This window comes from Panthera leo, chromosome B3 (genome assembly GCF_018350215.1).
Source record: "Panthera leo isolate Ple1 chromosome B3, P.leo_Ple1_pat1.1, whole genome shotgun sequence".
Classification (NCBI taxonomy): Eukaryota; Metazoa; Chordata; class Mammalia; order Carnivora; family Felidae; genus Panthera; species Panthera leo.
The window spans coordinates 110,197,342-110,210,703 of NC_056684.1; the positions used below are offsets into that span (position 1 = coordinate 110,197,342).

General features: G+C 44.0%; 1 protein-coding gene across 2 annotated transcripts in view; it reads left to right on the top strand.

Moving 5' to 3' along the window:
• Window positions 1-13,362, top strand: part of MTHFD1 (methylenetetrahydrofolate dehydrogenase, cyclohydrolase and formyltetrahydrofolate synthetase 1) — a 68,620-nt gene that overhangs the window by 29,978 nt on the left and 25,280 nt on the right. For both annotated transcript variants that reach the window (XM_042943465.1, XM_042943464.1), the window contains 9 exons: window positions 1,042-1,178; window positions 1,318-1,418; window positions 3,472-3,608; window positions 4,608-4,719; window positions 8,983-9,110; window positions 9,707-9,804; window positions 10,443-10,616; window positions 11,249-11,385; window positions 12,910-12,956. In XM_042943465.1, coding sequence (XP_042799399.1) covers window positions 1,042-1,178; window positions 1,318-1,418; window positions 3,472-3,608; window positions 4,608-4,719; window positions 8,983-9,110; window positions 9,707-9,804; window positions 10,443-10,616; window positions 11,249-11,385; window positions 12,910-12,956 — 1,071 coding nt within the window. The remainder of the gene's footprint in view (window positions 1-1,041; window positions 1,179-1,317; window positions 1,419-3,471; window positions 3,609-4,607; window positions 4,720-8,982; window positions 9,111-9,706; window positions 9,805-10,442; window positions 10,617-11,248; window positions 11,386-12,909; window positions 12,957-13,362) is intronic.

Genomic DNA, 13,362 nt, shown 5'->3' on the forward strand with positions numbered 1-13,362 from the left:
TCTCTGGTCTTTGGTTTAGTGGAATTTTAGGGATTGGTACATTCACCATATGAAAGACCTCGAGGTAATTCTTTCTTTGCAGACTCTGCTTCCAGAAAATTTCTGAAACACCCAGAGTAAATGGTGCCATCCTGGGGTATGGCTGTGTGTATACTCAGTGCGTGATCACAGTATCTTTTGCTTCAAACCCCCTGCAGTATTCACTACAAACCAATCCTGGACCTGTAGCTGTTTGTCTTTTAAAAACCAAATATGGGGGCGCCTGGGTGGCTCAGTCGGTTAAGCGGCCGACTTCGGCTCAGGTCATGATCTCACGGTCCATGAGTTTGAGCCCCGCGTCGGGCTCTGTGCTGACAGCTCAGAGCCTGTTTCTGATTCTGTGTCTCCCTCTCTCTGACCCTCCCCCATTCATGCTCTGTCTCTCTCTGTCTCAAAAATAAATAAACGTTAAAAAAAAATGTTTTAAAAATAAATAAATAAAAACCAAATATGTATTCCATTTATGTGATGTTCAAGAATAGGCCAAACAGGTCATGAGTGATTAAACTCAGAAGTGTAGTTGCCTGAGGGTGCAGGGGTAACTGTGAAGGGGCAGGAGGGAGAAAGAACTTCTTGAGGTCATGGAAATGTTCTACGTTCTGTGTCCAGTGGGGTAGCTACTAGCCCCCTGTGGCCGTTTAATTAGAATGAAACAAAATGTAAAATTCAATTCCTTGGTTGTGCTAGCCATGTTTACAAGCATTCAGTAGACATTACTGTGTGGTAAAGGGCACATTATAGAACGTTTCTGTCATCACAGATCTTGGTTTGGGTGAGTAACATGGCTATTGCTATTAAAGTTCTTAGCTCTTTTTCTTGATGGTGTTCTTAGCAGACACTGAAGATTACATATGGTGTTAGAATTGCTCTCAGGTTCAAGGGGAGGTACATTCTAAGAGGACTGCGATTAAACTCCTGGGGGAAAATAGGGCAACCAAAAAGTGTTTCTCCACCTTTTTGGTTTCTGTGTATAACACAAATTGTGTGCGCTATTTCTTTTAGGTGTTGAGGTACGTTACATTGTTGAATGAAGACCTCACTGTACATGGTTTCATAGTGCAGCTACCTTTAGATTCAGAGAATCCCATTAACACCGAAGCAGTGGTCAATGCCATTGTACCCGAAAAGGATGTGGATGGGTGAGTGTGCCTCGGCTCTCTGTATCACGTTGCGTGATTCCAATTATATTTCTGTTTCCAGAACAAACCATATGTGCTTCTGGAGAGTAAAGACATCTAATTATCTTTATTTCTCCCTTCATTGCTTTAATTGTTTTAGATTGACTAGCATCAGTGCTGGAAAACTTGCTAGAGGTGACCTCCATGACTGTTTCATCCCTTGTACACCTAAAGGATGCTTGGAGCTCATCAAAGAGACAGGTAAAAACAAATGTGAAAACAAAGCACCATTTCTTGGGTCTGGTCTTGACCCATGGAGGTAAGGGGGAGGTACACTGTGGGCCCTAAATGAATGGACTTGATTGGCACAACGACCTGTCGGCTGGGGGCTTTTCCTAAATTCTCAACTTTTTCGACAGCTCTATGGATTAGGTACTGTTACTGTTTGACAGCTTGAGAAAACAGGCTCCGAGAGACGCATAACTTGTCCCAGAGGCAGCCATGTCAAGATGTGAGCTCAGGGTTATTTGAGTTCAACGAAATTTATTTATTTAGTTATTTGTTTTTGTTTTTATTAGTTTTTGTTTGTTTGTTTTCAAAGAAGTTTGCTTTTTATGGAAAAGTAACTTACAGAGTCCTAAGAATTCAGACAAAGTGAAAAGTCCCAACCCCCCACATGGGCGCTGAGTTGAGTTTGAGGACTCGACAGATGGCTGGAAACAGATCTCTTGAACAGTTGGCCATATTACCCCACCACCTAGTCAACATCTTGGTATTTTAATTTCATCATGAACACTTTTTGCAGAGGTTATTTTTTACCAGGAAATGTGTCCTATTTAAAGGAAGTGGATCAGAAGTTTCAAGTGGAAAATGCTGGCCAACGTATATGAAAATTTTCTGTGGTTGGCAAGAAAAGGTTAAGCTGTAAGCCTCGGGACAGCTATTACTGTTCAGTCCTCCAACTAAATTTATGTACTCTAAAGCATATTTAGCAAACGATGCATTACAGAAGCAAATCCCATGAGCCACAGCAGCTTCTCTGCCCCAACACAGCTTCAAGTCCTTCTTTGAATCCTCGAAAGTCTATAATAAGGTACCTTTCAGACACCTCAGACTTTGAGGGCTTTACTTCTAGATGCTTATGATATTAGCATTACATAGAAGCTTATCTTTTTTGAATAAAATTAATGTTATACAGGAAGCACAGTTTAAAATAAGCCACCTTAAATAAGCAAGAGTCCACTCAAGCCGGGCTGCATAGAGGAGCTCAGGTGGAGTCTTTGAGGTCTTACCCCTGCTTTCTTCTTGTGGTGGCTCATTCTTGGGCTCTCCTTGGCTGCCCCGAGCATCTCCAGCCTTGTGCCTGACAGTCATACGATTAGCTCTCATTGGCCAGGGACAGAAATGTGAGTGAGGGGCGCCTGGGTGGCTCAGTCGGTTAAGCGTCCAACTCTTGATTTCACCTCAGGTCATGATCTCATGGTTTGTGACTTTGAGCTGCACATTGGGCTCTATGCTGACTCACAGAACCTGCTTGGGATTCTCTCTTTCCCTCTCTGTCTGCCCTCCTGTGATCATGTGCTCGCTCTCTCTCTCCCTCTCTCTTTTTCTCTCTCAAAATAAATAAACAAAATATTTAAAAAAGAAAAAAAAAATGTGGGGGAGTACCCAGATCATCTCCTTTAATGAGTAGAGTATGTCAGTCCTGGAAAGGACATTGGGATAGTGCCAGAAGAATGGATGCTGAGTCATCAAAAAAGAAAGCTTTCTGCTACATTTAAAGTTCCCCTTTATCACTTCCCTGCAAATAATCCTGTGGCTCAGGCCCTATGCCAAAAGAGAAATCTGGATGAGGAACTACATAAATAAACTTACCAGAGCTGGAAAGAATTACTGATACTCCTCTAATTTCCTTTGCTTCTGTCCAGCACGTCATATGTACCCTATTTGTTGTAACTATTTTTCCCATGTAAGTAAATCTACTGTCTTCCATATGGCTGTTTAGCTGTATGTCAGGGTTTCTTTCTTCTTTGAGTGTAGGTTTTCTTCCCACTCTCCTATGACTCAATGAATGGATCTTGGCTTAGTCTGCTCCCCAAAACCCACAGCAAGAAAGGCACAGTATAAGTCCCAATTTGCAGCTGAAACCCTAGAGCTGAGACTATTATTGCCAAAGAAGGGATGTTTTTAGGAAGATTTCTGTTTGATGCTCAGAACCCGTGTTTGTGCACTTGTTCTGAATTTTCCCATTTAGGCGGTGTGTGAAGAGGGCGACTTCTCCCCACACTCTGACTCACCCTGGCTGTTCTTTCAGGGGTGCAGATTGCTGGAAGGCACGCCGTGGTGGTCGGGCGCAGTAAGATAGTCGGTGCGCCCATGCATGACCTGCTTCTGTGGAACCACGCCACAGTGACCACCTGCCACTCCAAGACCGCCAACCTAGGCGAGGAGGTAAGGGGACCGCAGCCGAGTGGAAGGGTTCTGTGTGTGCCTGTGTGCACACATGTGCGGTGGGCGTTCTCACCTGGTTTTGAGTGCAGAAACTGCCATGTACTTCATTCAATATCTCATTTAACCCCTACAGCAACTCCCTCAATTCTTGTCTCATTTTACATGATGAAGAAACAAATTCTACTTAAAAACTTGCCCAGGTTGTACAGATTTTGTTCTGATCGTATTCTTTACCGGTCTGCCTCGTGGGAAGGTAGGGATTCGCAGTATGGAAACTGGGGTGGATCACAGCAGCCAGATCACAGATGTGTGACACAGTGGGGGCCTCAGAGGTGGAGGTGCTCCTGAGGGGGATGTGGACGGTGGTCCCCTGGACCCCTGTCACATCTTGTTCTTTTTTTTTTTTTTTTTTTTAACATTTATTTATTTTTGAGACAGAGGGAGAGCATGAACAGGGGAGGGTCAGAGAAAGAGGGAGACACAGAATCCGAAACAGGCTCCAGGCTCTGAGCTGTCAGCACAGAGCCCGACGCAGGGCTCGAACTCACAGACCATGAGATCATGACCTGAGCTGAAGTCGGACGCTTAACCGACTGAGCCACCCAGGCGCCCCCGCACCTTCTCTTTTAATCCCCCCGAAGCAGTGGTCTGCAGGAGGTGCTGGTCCCCGTACTGCATAGGAGAGGGGGCAGCCTCCCAACGCCTCGTAATTTAGAGCCGGGCCTGTGGCTCCAAGCCAGTGCTCCTCCCTGCCCTACGTGTTTTCATCACGTTCCCCATTCGGGAAGATTTTAGTAGCGGGGAGCATTTTGGCACATGGAGGAATGAGCCCAGCATAGGAACTGTCAGACGTGGTGTGTGGTCTGCATAAAATAGCTGATGACATTGAACAAGTTCATACAAAGCTCAGGGATGTCTGTTCCACATGTACATTTTTATTTGTTTGTTTGTTTTATGTCTCACTGTTTAATTTCTCAAATCAAAATCCTCTTTTCCTAGGTAAATAAAGGTGACATCCTGGTGGTTGCAACTGGTCAGCCAGAAATGGTAAAAGGGGAGTGGATCAAGCCTGGGGCAATAGTCATCGACTGTGGGATCAATTATATCCCGGGTGAGTGCTGCTGGAGGATGCAGGTGCTGTCTGGTGTAGGGTGGGCAGAGGAAGACATCTAGGTCATCACGTGAAGCCTATGTGAGAACCTCTTGTCCCGTTTCAGGCTCGAAGTGCTAACCCTAACCCTTTTTAACAAAGGATGAGTGGATTTAAAATGCAGCGTGATCTTTGCAGAATGCTCGGGTGCCTCCAGGAGAGGGGCTAGCTTCGCCAAGACTCCCATAGGAGGGCTTTACTGAGAAGGCTTGGGCCCAGACCCTTCCAGGCAGAGAGAGTAAAGCCAGCGCACCGTCATCCCCTCCCAATTGTTCCCTGTGTCAGATTCGTTTTTAAATATCGGAAATTTTCCCTGTCTTCTGTCTTCGGTGTCTCCAGTGAGTGTTAACCCTCGCAGGTGGATGCCCTGCTGTGCGTCGGTTACTGGTCTCCCACGGCCAGCTGACTCCCACGCACATCCATCTGCGAGTTCTTGCCGTGTTGGTGGGTCTTGACGTGGAGCTTCTTCCTCCCACGTTACCTGTCAAACTCCTCAGCCCCACCCTGGTTTCAGCCAGCTCTGTGGCCGTTTATCTCACACCACTTTTGAACACGTGTCTTCACGTGTTGCCGAGTGGACCACGTGCCCTTCTCTGCCTGCGCCTTGCTTGTCCCTGGCGGCTTCTATCCCCGCATCCTCTGTGCAGTGGGTGATTCCCTCGTGGTGATGTTTTCAAAATTTGACAGGACGATACAGTGAATAACTGTGCCTCACAGATTCAAGAAAGGAACAGCCTTTCATCAGACAGCTGTTTCTGTGCATCACACACCAGGGCAGGCCTTGGGCTATGTGGTCGGAAAAACTCTACTTTGATCTTCAGTTTAAGCCACTTCCTCTCTATCTCTCCTTCTCTTGAAAATCCTTCTCTCCCTCCCTCCCCTCCCACAGAACCTGGTGTCTCTTTTACTGTGTGTGGTGTCCTGTGCTGTCCTCCACCTTGGAGCCGTGGTCTCTGCAGTTCCTTGTCTAGCTTTATGCCCTCTAACTGCTGGCACTCCCACCTGTTGAATTGTTGAAGGGAGTTTCAGCAAGAATATTGGGGTTTTTTTTCCCCCTTCCCATCTCAAGTTTGAAACATAGACACTAAGCTGCCAGGAACATTAGTCACTGTCAAGCCTTCACCATTTTTAACCTCCCTCCCACTCTCCTTACCGTGCTTTTAAGACAGTAGCTCATAATTGATCACTCATTTTCTTGTAGTGTAATTATCTAATGGGTGATAAATTGCTCTCCTACAACTCCTCACTTTGAGTACTTGTGATATGACATTCAAGCCCATTCTGTTTAAAACCTTGCATCTTCTGTATCATATTTCTGCATTTTGGCATTTTGGGGGGCGGGGAGGGGAATTTGAGAGATTTGAGAAGATAGAAGAAAAAAACACCTGGATAGGAATCTTGAGTCCCACAGGCATGAAATGTTGACTTAAACATGAAACTCCCCATCCTGTTCACATTTATTCCTCACATAGATGTTGAAATATGAGTAAGAGCAAATCAATATCTGGTCAGCTGTGTTTTTACTGATCTGGGGTATTTAGTAAATAAGTTTTGATAAGGCTGGATTTTATTGTTTCCTTCTCAAATTATCTTTAGTAAGCCAAGCAGGAAGGCTGCTTTTATGTGTTTCTCTTCTGCTCTGAACTTGAATCTTAAAAGTATTCCTTTTTTTTTTTTTGGAAAAAAAAAAAAAACAACTTAATTCATTCTTTTTTTAAATTTTTTTTTTTTTTTAACGTTTATTTATTTTTGAGACAGAGAGAGACCGAGCATGAACGGGGGAGGGTCAGAGAGAGGGAAACACAGAATCTGAAACAGGCTCCAGGCTCCGAGCTATCAGCACAGAGCCCGACTCGGGGCTTGAACTCACCAACCGTGAGATCATGACCTGAGCCGAAGTCGGCCGCCCAACCGACTGAGCCACCCAGGCGCCCCCTTAATTCATTCTTAATTTGGCAAATGTCTTAGGATATTATCCCTGCGTGGACCATGCAAATGACTTTTTTTCTTTAAAGTTTTTTTGAGAGAAAAAGAGCATGAGGAGGGGGAAGGGGAGAGAGAGAGAGAGAGAGAGAGAGAGAGAGAGAGAGAATCCCAAGCAGGCTCTATCCTGTCTGTAGAGCCTGACATGGGGCCTGAGATCATGACCTGAGCCAAAATCAAGGGTCAAACCGACACCCAACTGACCAAGCCACCCAGATGCCCTGCAAATGATTTAAATAATCAAAATATAAGTCAGGATACGGCCCAATTACAGAACATGATGCCTTGAAAATGAACATTGGCAAAGAATAGTATTTAGTTCCTCCAGTCCACCCACTGGTCTGTAACTCAGTGATTGGATTTTGTACCTATAATTCACAATGAAAGAGAACTTCTAGGGCTCAGATAAATAACCAGAATGTTTATTGGTTAGTGAAACCATACACTTAGTTTGAGAAGTGGTCACTTTTTCTACTGACCACATCATACTTTACACAAAACACTGGCCATATACCAGAGGGCACTCGGGTCAACCCTAATAGTGTTGATTCAGGAGCAAAACAGAGCTCATCTAGTGTAGCAGTTATACAGTGATTGATATGTCTCCTATATATAAAGACACTAAAATGACTAGCATGAATGAATAGGAAGAGGTACAGGGCATTTTAGACTAATGTCCATGTTAGACTATTGAAACCTGTACAGTAGCTCTTAGCCATAGCTCCTTGGCATTTTGAAATGACTGTAGGGGCGCCTGGGTGGCTTGGTCTGTTAAGCGTCCGACTTTGGCTCAGGTCATGATCTCACGGTCCATGAGTTCCCCGCATCGGGCTCTGTGCTGACAGCTCAGAGCCTGGAGCCTGTTTCAGATTCTGTGTCTCCCTCTCTCTCTGTCCCTCCCCTGTTCATGCTCTGTCTCTCTCTCTCTGTGTCAAAAATAAATAAACATTAAAAAAAAACTTAAATAAAAAAAATGAAATGACTATAGGGTTCTGAGAGGAAATGTTCTGTGGTAGCTTGCTTTATAATTTAGCAACCTGAAACTATCCCAAGGAGAGATATTCTCCAGCTCCTTATAGTACATATAGAAAATATCCTATGTATCTAGGATGGGAAGAGAAACCCTTATGTTTAGAGAACGCTTTTTAAAAAAAAGCACAGAGCCCAACACGGGGCTCAAACTCACGAACCGCGAGGTTGTGACCTGAGCCGAAGTCGGATACTAAACCAACTAAGCCACCCAGGCGCCCCTAGAGAATGCTTTTTCGATTTCAAGAATGCACACAATTTCTGACTTAATTCTCAGCGAGCTTGTGAAATAGGTAGTGTCAGTCCTTTGCAATCTTTGGCCTTCTGGTCAGGAAGGAGCCCACAGAGGCTAAGGACTGGCAGTCAGCTGATCCTAGAACTTAGATCTCTTGAAGTCTGACTTTTGGCTACATCCTAAAGTTTGCTCTGTCGGTTGTGGTGATCTGATCAAACAGAAGAGGTGAAATGGCTAAGATCCTACCAGATCCTGCCTCGGGAGCCTTAGAGCTGCAGGGTCTAGCCCTGTCCCCCAGCCCCTCCCGGAAGTGCACTGAAGCCAAGTAGAGGAGGTACTTTGTGTGAGTGAGCAGTGATGCATCACTGGGTTTTGTTCTCTCGAATAGCTGTTCTTTGCTGGTGAGATTTGTAGTTGTTCTGATTTCCTTTTAAGGGAAGCGTAATTATATTCTTTGCCTTTTGCATACATTTAAGTAGCTGCTTGTCTCTGGAATTGGATGTTGAATTGTTCCTCCAGCTCACGCATGGAGCTTACAAAGTGCTGACAGTTGCTGTAGAAACGGTATCTGGCAGCTGTGACATAGTTGGAGCTTTGTGCACCAAAAAATTCCTTTGTAGGCCTTGGCAAATTAACATTTTAAAAGGTGCTCATTACATACTGGGTAGTTGGTTTTAAGAATAAAAAACAGTTGGTATTTTATTTGCCACATGACTGCAAAAGGATTCTCCTGGTTCTGAAACACCACTTATGCAACTTGTGAATTTTTGCGGATAAAGTAAGTTTCTACCTAGAAAATAGCAAACACCTGTCATCCTATAGCTTTTTAGTAGAGTAGATGTTTGAGCCTGATGGGAATACACACCCTAAACTCTAGTTATTGGTGCAAGCTGTCATACTCAATCACTTAACTTGGAAATAAACACCATGATTGCAATTGTGAGACCTTGCCTTGCTTTTTTTCCCCCCTTGACCAGATGATACAAAACCGAATGGGAGAAAAGTTGTGGGTGATGTGGCCTACAATGAGGCCAAAGAGAGGGCGGGCTTCATCACTCCTGTTCCTGGCGGTGTGGGGCCCATGACGGTGGCAATGCTAATGCAGGTGCGTGTGAATGGAAGTTTCTGCACTGGGGGTTAACTGGACTTACTGTGATTATTTTGCAGTATATACAAATATTGAATCATTGTGTTGTACAGCTGAAACTAATACTGTTGTATGCCAGAAAAAAAAAAGTTTTTCTGATGGTTGTGAAAAGCTGCCAGAATTCAAGTTATTGCTTTTAAGTAAGGATGTGAATCTATTGAAGGAGAAAAAGGGACTGTTAGAACAGAGATATAGAACCAGTTCTATTAGTAGGTCAAGGTAGGGATGGCACAATGGGGATTTACTCTGGAGTATCAGAACCTCAGGAAAAGGAAAGTGCGAACCCACAGCTTTGCTAAGTGCACTTTGTCTTGCTTGCCCTTGTTGATACACACACAAGCTGAGATGGGGCAAACCCAGGGCACTTTAGCGGCTGTAGATTCTAGGGGCTCAAACTCTCAAACTCTCAAACATGCCTAGGATTGAAGCATGTTTATAGGGGGGTCATAAAGCTGTTCATTTTGTGGTTGAACTGGAGTGACCTGGGATTTGGAATTGAGGTGGAAGTTAAAATAACCACTTCTTCTAAGTTCCATTTGTGACCTTTCGTTTAGAGCACAGTAGAGAGTGCAAAGCGTTTCCTGGAGAAATTTAAGCCAGGAAAGTGGACGATCCGGTATAACAGCCTTAATCTCAAGACACCTGTTCCCAGGTAAAAATAAAATTTTACGGGTTTAAAACTTTGTGGATTATCTGTTTTTAGCTCACGGATACTATGGCTACATATGTGCCTCCTCCAGAAACGCCATCAGTGGTCGGGGTGGGTCATTCCTAGGATGCGGTTAAATAAATTCAGTGAGTCGGGGCACCTGGGTGTCCCAGTCGGTTAAGTGTCCGACTTCAGCTCAGGTCATGACTCACAGTTTGTGAGTTCGAGCCCCGTGTCGGGCTCTGTGCTGACAGCTCTGAACCTGGAGCCTGCTTCAGATTCTGTCTCCCTCTCTCTCTGCCCCTCTGCCACTCATGCTGTCTCTCTTTCTCTCTCTCTCAAAAATCAACATTGAAAAAAATTTTAAAGGGGCACCTGGGTGGCTCAGTCAGTTAAGCGTCCAACTTCAGCTCAGGTCACGATCTCATGGTTCATGAGTTCAAGCCCTACGTTGGGCTGTGTGTGGACAGCTCAGAACCTGGAGCCTGCTTCAGATTCTGTGTATCCCTCTCTCTGCCCCAACCCCACTCACGCTCTTTCTCTCTCAAAATTAAATAAACATTAAAAAAAAAATTAAACAAAGTTTTTAAAAAAAGTTCAGTGAGTCAAGATTGATAGATATTTTCTCTGTTTCTTGTAAGTGACATTGACATATCACGATCTTGCAAGCCGAAGTCCATTGGCAGCCTGGCTCGGGAAATTGGTCTGCTCTCCAAAGAGGTAGAATTGTACGGTGAGACAAAGGCCAAGGTTCTGCTGTCAGCACTGGAACGCCTGAAGCACCAACCCGATGGAAAATACGTTGTGGTGACCGGGTATGGTTGTTACTCCTTTGCTCTTGGAATCGTAATCCTGATTATTATTATCAAAGATGGCATTTCCTCTTAGCATATATATGAGAAGTTTTCTTTCATTTGGTTTTGGCATTTTCACATGTGTTTAGTCTCATTCGACTCTTAACAGCAACCCTGTGAGGTAATTAAGAGTAGATTCTAACCCTTTGGAGATGAGAAAATTTGTCAAGGTTATCCATCTAGTAGGGGAAAGAGTTGAGTTTTAAAAGCTTGTCTTCAGATGGAATCACCTTTTTTCTTTTCAACCCCAGATTTTTTTATTCAGTAGATGTATTGAGCATTTATTTTTATGGTTCGGCTGAGTTATACACAATAGCTAATTTTTTAGATTACATCGAGCTATTAAAATTATAGCAGTGTCTCTATAAGATCAAATGTATTTTCTCCTCACAGTGCGAGGGGTTCAATTACAACAGTCTTTTTAAATGTAACATTTTTTTGCAACTTCAGTAAGACTCTTGGAAAAGAACCTTTTCAGGTCTTTCTTCTTCCTTACTATTCAGGTTAAAAATTATTCTCTAGGTCTGGCTTAGTGATTCACATAAATTTAATTCCTATAAATTCACTTTCCCTCTTTTGCTTTCACCTTGAAGAATAACTCCAACGCCCCTGGGAGAAGGGAAAAGCACAACTACCATTGGGCTGGTGCAAGCCCTTGGCGCCCATCTTTATCAGAATGTCTTTGCGTGTGTGCGACAGCCTTCTCAGGGACCCACCTTTGGAATAAAAGGTATTAGTAGCACTAGACCTTGGGTGGCCAGAGGCCACTGCTTCTCCTTCAGTCCCCCCTGGTCCGCTTGACCCAGAAATGCTTATGGTCTTCATATAGACACCGGGAATGTCCTCGTGGTGCAGCCCCTATTGTGATGCTTTTGGTGAAGGCTTTTCATCAGATCATCCCAGCTCTTGCTGTCACTATTTGACACTGCACAGGGGTTCCCTGGGATGGGTAATAATGTAGCGAGAGGTGCTTTTCTATGACTAATAGTCAACTGTCACAGTAACAATAAAGGTAATCGTAGGTACTGATCATCATGCTGACTTTCTAGAAACAAAGACACCCTACAGCTGTCTCAGCCTGTTGGGAATAAGAAAAGCCTACTGTTACTGAGTATATGCTTTGCGCTGTGTTTTATGCTACGCAGCGTATGCATTTTCTCTTCTAATATGAGATAGTTACCGCTGCCACCAGTTGTCAGCAGCAGTGGCTGGGACTCCCAGAGTAACTTTGTCAAGTGCCAGGGTGGGTGCCATGTCAGTTTCAGACCCTTTAACAGCACTGCCCCCACAGGGTTTCTTCTGATTCCACAAAAACATGACGTCACTATTCACTCTCCACCTTTCGTTTTTGGTAGCTGTGGTACTGCAAACATGCTCTTTTCATTTAAAGTATTTTCATTAATCGTAAGTTCGTAGAGTTAGCGTTCTCATGTGCTCGGTGAGAGCATCACATATTCTGCTTGTTCTAGAGACTGCTGCACAGGGCACACCTTTGCTCTTCTGCCTGTAGTAATATATTTTATAAATGTCCCGACTCAGTACACTCTGAGCTTGTCTTACCAACCGTCTTTCCACTTCAGAATGAACTGTTCCCTTGCACTGCTTATTGAACCCAGTATTCTGCTTTTCCTCTTATCACTAATTGCCCCATTTTCATCGCGTGGTCTCTGCCTCACAAAAAACCCACAAAATCTAAACCTCAAATTGACATTTGTCTCACTGATAACCAGAACATTTTTGACTGGTCTTTTGTTAATAATCCAAACAGACCAGCAAAAGCTAGCAGTTAAGCTGTTTTCTAACATGTGTCTCCTATTTAGGAAGAAGTACAGTCTCTGTGTTTGTGTTTGGCGTGTATATTTTAAACATTCCTTTTTTTAAAATGCCAGCGTAGCATTTATGAGAGTACGAAATTGAGCAGAGTTGCCTTTATGTAACTGTAGGCTGGGTCTTTTAACAAATGTTAGGAATCATGGGGAACCTGTCTCTAAAGATAATGAGTAGGTATGTATGTGTTCATGGTTTTGTCATTTAGAGTCAGATTTCAACGGAGACTATTCAGCATGAGTGAGATCAAATGTTTTAGACTGGTAAAAGAAAATTAGAAAACACTTGGTCAAAGCTGTCCAAATGGTTGAAAAAAGTAAATAGATCATGTGCGTAGCAGCGACGAAAACCAATTTGCTTTTATTTGATTTGCAAGTGGTGGAGAAACACACTTAACCTGAGTCCTCACCCTTGGCCTGCCCTGTAGGTGGCGCTGCAGGAGGTGGCTACTCCCAGGTCATTCCCATGGAAGAGGTAAAGTGCCTGGAATTTGGTTTCATTTGGACCTTTATTTATAGTTTTTCTTACAGAGATTAACTTTTTTTGTGCAGAGTTCTTAGTGGACAAATGACTTCTTTTTAATCAGAAAGGGGAAAACATCTTAATATGCAGGCTTGTGAGACAGCTTAGTTTTTTTCACGTGACAAGGACTTCAAGGTCTGGCTTTCACTGGGAATAATAATTTTTAAGCAAGAGATGAAACAAAGCATGGGAATGGGAAGGACCAACACAAGGTGTATTCAGAGCGGTAACTCCAGACACGAGAGCATGGTATGAGCATACAGGCACAGGGCTGTCCTCATGAACCCCTCGGTGCTCACAGTCTAAAGGACAGGAGTGTGCCCTCAGTATCCCGTGGTTGCTCCTGATGCTGGTGGTA